The 5,832-nt window shown below is 34.4% G+C and overlaps 1 protein-coding gene across 1 annotated transcript; it reads left to right on the top strand.

Annotated features, from left to right (window-relative positions):
- Nucleotides 1–2,066: 2,066 nt before the first annotated feature.
- Nucleotides 2,067–3,963, top strand: LOC127810252 (mitotic spindle checkpoint protein MAD2). Its single transcript, XM_052349628.1, has 7 exons — nt 2,067–2,376; nt 2,494–2,509; nt 2,630–2,760; nt 2,982–3,102; nt 3,206–3,309; nt 3,412–3,533; nt 3,635–3,963. The coding sequence occupies exons 1-7, from the start codon at nt 2,304–2,306 to the stop codon at nt 3,689–3,691; spliced, it is 624 nt and encodes a 207-aa protein (XP_052205588.1). The 5' UTR covers nt 2,067–2,303; the 3' UTR covers nt 3,692–3,963.
- The last annotated feature ends 1,869 nt before the right edge of the window (nt 3,964–5,832 follow it).

Genomic DNA, 5,832 nt, shown 5'->3' on the forward strand with positions numbered 1-5,832 from the left:
CATAATTAATTAAAGTTTTATATTAATATTTTATTATTAGCATCATCCTCAAAACATGATTAATATATGAATTCAACAGTCAACAGTTGACTAATTAGACAAGACAAAAACTTGGTTCAAAGGAACTACTTGTATGGGAAATAGTTGTTTTGTTGAGCGCATTTGCTATTTAATTGTTTACATCCATCAGTTTGTTTGAAAGGGATTCAATGCAGACTTCCAAATGACTGGCTCTTCTTGTATCTTTTATCTTTGGAGGCTCGGTTACTTACTGGTTTCTCATGTGAATTTTTTAATCTTCAACTATCAGGTATCACTATTAAGTTTAAAATTTATTCATTCAAAGTTTATCTATTCTATTATATATATATACATAATTCCGTTCTATTATTCATATGTTGTCCGGCACAGACAAAATAAGAGACAAGAGACTAGGGATGGCAATTGCAACCGAAACCATGGAAAATTGAACCGATCAATGCGGTTAAAAACCGTTTGACTGGGTAATGGTTTGGTTTGAAAAAAAATCGAACACTATTTCAATATGTATGGTTTGGTTATGCTATTCACTAAATCCAAACTAAAATCGAACCAAATGTGTGAGTAACCGAACCAAACCGAACCGAATATATATATATATATATTTATTTAATATATTATATATACACATAATATATATATTGACTAATGCATTTTTTTACAAGTATTTTAACTAATGCATTACAAATATATAAAATATTTACTATTTATAAAGTAATTAACAAATAAAAATAAAACCTAATCTTAAATTATTTTATTTTATCAATTAAATAATTATATCTAAAAAGTTTGAAATTAATTTGTAACTTTACACAAGAAGAAGGTAACTTTATTAGAGTTTGTCTTTATTTATTGTGGAGTTATCAAAAATTTTTATAAATACTATTTGTAGGAGTTTGTCTTTATTTGTTGATATGGATCAAACTAAAATAATCATGGTTAAAATCAAAATCGAATGGTTTGGTTATGGTTTTTAATTTTTAAAATCAATGGATAATGGTTTAGTTTTGGTTTTAATAGTTTAAATTTGGTTTGATTATGATTTTGGCAAAAATCAAAACCAAACCTAACAATTGTCAATCCTATAAGGGGCATGAGCCTATGAGAGGTGTGAGACCCACCCACCTAAGTTTTAGTTTGAACAAATATTGAAAAAAAAAAAATAGACCATTAAGATTGAGAAGAAAACTAGGGAGAGAGAGAGAGAGTTGTGAGACAGTGTTGAGTTTTGAAAAGTTAAGTAGTGAAATGAATTAGTTGTAGTATAAATATTGAATTATTCAATTTGTTAGAATTACGGTTACATTGGGATAAGTTTCCTAATGATAAGATAGATGTTATGAATTTGAATTTGTTTTTCAAATTCATTAACATTTAAATTTTAACAATATAAAATGGGATAAGTAATTGGAATTTGAATCAAATTCAAATTCTTATATCTGTGTGATACCTATAAATAGACATAGAGCCTAATGAAAAAACACACAAGAATTAGAATCAGTTTCTAATCACTCATATACTATTTTTGGTATCACTATTCGAGACTTGGGCGAACAAGGGGTGGACGTATAAGAAAACTTTTATAGTTTTCTTCCACGAAGGTTGTTAGGCAAATTAATTTCGATTATTCCACTACAATCCAGGTATTTGACATACCACTTGTTATTTATTTAAAAGTATCTACACAATTTTTAAAAAATTCCAAACAAATTTAACACAAATATATATATATATATTACACGTATATTCGGTGTACCCAATTTTTTATAATAATTAATAGAACATATTAATAATATAGAGTTCTAAATTTAAAAAAATAAAAAAAAAACGTTTATGTCTAACATATATAATTTTTTTAACTGCGAATTTCATTGTTAAAATTGATTTATAAATAAAAAAATCAACAATTACGAATTTTGATTTGACTAACTTCCAAAATAAAGGAACCCAAACGTGGGCGGGCTGAGGGCTCCACTTATAGCCGTTAAGTCTGAAATTTTAAATCAGTTCGATCGTGGAGCGCCACAATAATCTCAAGGCAAAACTAGCCGTTACCTGATTTTCTTTCAATTTCTCCCAAAACCCTAACCTATTATTATTATTATTATTTCTTCCTATCCATTGAATCATTACTCACCATCAGCACAAGCCGTTTTCGTTGATAGAGCCAAACCCTAGTTGAAGACTTCAAATTTTCTTTAATTCTTTCCTCGCATATTCTCAAAACAAATCCTGTAGATTCAATCTTGAAGAGCGGTTCAAACATGGCTTCCAGAACAGCCACCAAAGACATCATCACCCTCCGTGGATCAGCCGCCATCGTTAGTGAATTCTTTGGTGCGTAATCGCTCTTTCTTGTTTTGAATCTTTCATTCTCTTTCCTCGATTTTCTATCGGTTTAAGGACATCGCTACTGAACTGATCTTTATGCTCTTCCTGGAAAACCGTTTTCAGGCTACGCTGCCAACAGGTGAGAACTCTAAATGACCACAATGCTCAGATTACTAGCGTTCTATTTTCTGTTTCTAATTCTTCTTTGTAGATATGGATCTTGTACAAAAGTAATTTTTTGATGGGAAAAATTTGGTAGCATTCTCTATAATCGCGGAGTTTATCCCGAAGAAAGTTTTGGCAAGGTGAAGAAGTATGGGCTTCCATTGTTGCTTACTCAGGATGAGGGAGTCAAAACCTTTATGGCCAACCTAACCGCTCAGCTTTCAGGTATTTTTTCATTCACAACTTGTTTGGAACCAATTCTCATAGAAATGGAATTCTAATTCCATATTTTGAGGGAAAATTGAATTCTAATTGTTCAGACTTTCATTTTTATTTGAAACACAAGAATGCATTGGAACTCTGGATTCGGTACTTCTTTAGCAATTGATTCATACTGTACTCTCCAATTGAGAAATTAAATTTTTGGTTTTGAATGTGATGTGAAGAGTGGCTGGAAGCTGGGAAGTTGCAGAGAGTGGTTCTGGTGATAATGAGCAAGGCCACCAGTGAGGTGTTGGAGAGGTGGAATTTTAGCATTGAGACAGACAGTGAGGTTGTCGAGAAAGGGTAATTTCATAATCTTGATATTCAATTACAAAGCTTTATATATGATTAAGCTAATGCATTATTGTGAAATGTTTTTGATATTTCGACTTCAATCTGATTCCAGTGTGTCAAGGGAGAAGAGCGACAAAGAAATTATGAGAGAGATACAAGCCATCATGAGACAGATTGCATCCAGCATAACATACCTGCCATGCCTTGATGAACCTTGTAACAACTATCTATTGTGCTTTCTATCATTTATTTTACTTAATTTTCTGACTTGGCCGAACAGTTGTAGTAATTGTTGCTGGACTTGGTTGGTTTTTTTAGGTGTTTTTGATGTGTTAGCATACACTGACACGGATGTTGCAGTCCCATTCACCTGGATTGAGAGTGACCCCAGGCTGATTGCCAATCCCCAAATGGTGAAATTGCATTCATTTGATACCAAGGTACCATAGCCACTGCAGAGTTTGTCTCTAACTTTGCAACATTTCCAAGGAGAGGTTTTTCTTGTTGGGTAATTAATAGAATTTGCTACTGGCTGTTGCAGATTCACAAGGTTGACACTTTGGTCTCCTACAAGAACGACGAATGGGACGAGCCATAGAGCAACCTGCTCTTTCTTTGCTGCTCTTTCTTTGTGTGTGTTTTGTTTGTTTTTTGAGTGATTTGAGTGGACCCTCCCGTGAATCGTTGATTCACATTTTGTCAGTTAAGCAGGGCATATTATTCTGCATTAATATGTCAGTATGTTGAACATGGATCCCCAGAAGGTTTTAAAGCAAAATATGTTGACAAATGCTTGTTGACAGAACGAAGAATATAACTTATGACAGGAGAGGTCGGTGTATTTTAGGCATATAATTTGAGCATAATCCAATCAAGAATACTCTCTCGCATTCAAAAGGGGTGACCTATCACTTAAGGGCATATTATTCTGTATTAATCCAAATGAAATCACTGGTGGTTTACTCCGTTCATTTGATAGTGCTGATGCGGGAATTGTGGAACAAATAAAATGAAGTGGGGATGGGACTGGATGGCGGCCATCCATCCATCCAAAAAATTTAAGGGTGACCATAATGGATTTTAGTTTGGTCCACTAATTCATTCTGAACCCCGATGAGAAAGTAAATGGTAGGAGATTTTTTTAGCTTGGTTTGGCCAAAATAACCGAAATCAACCCAATGCTCTGTGTCAAATAATAATAGGCAATTGCCAAGTTAAGACACACAGCAGTTAATTAGAGAAGGGGGGATGGGCGGGCTGTGTTGCATCGTCATATAAATTACAACATCTCTTCCTCTTCTTTGTTTGTGCTGGCTGCCTGCTGCAACCAAATTAAGCCAAAAAAGAGGGAGGGTAGAGAAAGGAGGAGGACACGGAGAGATGGACATATACGAGTCCAATGGCCTGTCATGGGCTGATCAATGGGACCCTGAGCCTCTGCCCCCTCCATCCTCAGAGAACGACAAGAAGGGGAAAGATAAGAAGAACAAATCTGGCAAAAAGAAACTGAGTCTCCAATGGGTGAAGGATTTTTGCAAGAAATCTCGGAAATAAAATCTAAATATGATTGATTTCATGCTTTAGAAGCTGCCTTGTTATCTAAAGAATTTCAAGTCGCCTTCCTTCAAAACTATCGATGTCTTATCTTCCAAACAATCATATGGTTCTTGTCATTTACTTGTACCCGTAAAGTTGTATCAAATTTAATCTGTTGTTTGAATGGATGCCAAAAAGGCAGAAAGTCTCCCAAATGAGACATTTCTTCTGCCTCCACCAGGAATTAATCCCCTTTCACTCCCAAAGAAATTTGAGAACTTTATCACTTGCGTCTTATCACTTGCATCATACTCTAGAATCTTGATTTTTTTTTTTTTTTTATAATAGAGTTGCATTAAATACTCAATTCTCAACCCGTAACTTATTGAATTATACAACATGACTTCTAAATAACATGACTAACAAGCTAAAATACATATAACCCCACCCCCACATAGTGTGATAAAAGACTAAATATATTACTGTTCATAAGTTTAGTAAATAATAAGGTTGAATCGCTCTCTTCCTCTCCTTCATTGGCTCATTTTCTGATTTATTGACTTTTTTTTTTTTTTTTTCTGCTTGTTGATTTCGTGGTTCATACAGTGGCTTCCTGTAAAGCTAACAAGCGCAATTAAAAATGGGCGGCCTCTTTCTAATTCTTGTTCCCTCAGAAGAGCAAAACACATTCAAGCTAGCAATTGTTGGGCCAATTGTTATCCAGCCTCCCAAAATTGTGACAAAAGCACAATCCAAGCAAACACATATCCAAACGCATGGACCTGTAAAGATCCTCTCTATTAAACAAAATGCAAGACAAGCTCCTCTGTAAATTCAAGCCTTTGCATTGTAGAACATCACTTTGGCACGAGGATCACTTTCGAAGTAGAACTACTTTGAAACTTATTTCCCTGTGCGAAAAGCTTCCTACAAATCCAAATGGTCTGGTCGCCTTAATTTGGTCCTTTTCCTATGTGATTAACACAAAAACACTTCATATGTTCAAATTTACTGGGGATTCAAAAGAAAGGCTTTGATTATTGGGGGAAGTTAACTCAGCATTTAAATTGTCACAGGAGGCAACAGGAGTTACCTTCTACCCAGGTTCCATCCCATCCTGCGCCTTCCCCATGCTATCAATCCAAGTTATCAACAAAAGAGTCCAATACTACTACATGCAAGTTGCAACTCAAGACAATAAAA

Source organism: Diospyros lotus, chromosome 9 (assembly GCF_014633365.1).
Source record: "Diospyros lotus cultivar Yz01 chromosome 9, ASM1463336v1, whole genome shotgun sequence".
NCBI lineage: Eukaryota > Viridiplantae > Streptophyta > Magnoliopsida > Ericales > Ebenaceae > Diospyros > Diospyros lotus.

Coding starts and splice junctions, on each gene's coding strand:
- LOC127810252 (XM_052349628.1), top strand. CDS start 2,304: ATGGCTTCCAGAACAGCCACCAAAGACATCATCACCCTCCGTGGATCA. Junction 2,761..2,981: donor CCTAACCGCTCAGCTTTCAG/GTATTTTTTCAT, acceptor TGTGATGTGAAG/AGTGGCTGGAAGCTGGGAAG. Junction 3,103..3,205: donor AGTGAGGTTGTCGAGAAAGG/GTAATTTCATAA, acceptor ATCTGATTCCAG/TGTGTCAAGGGAGAAGAGCG.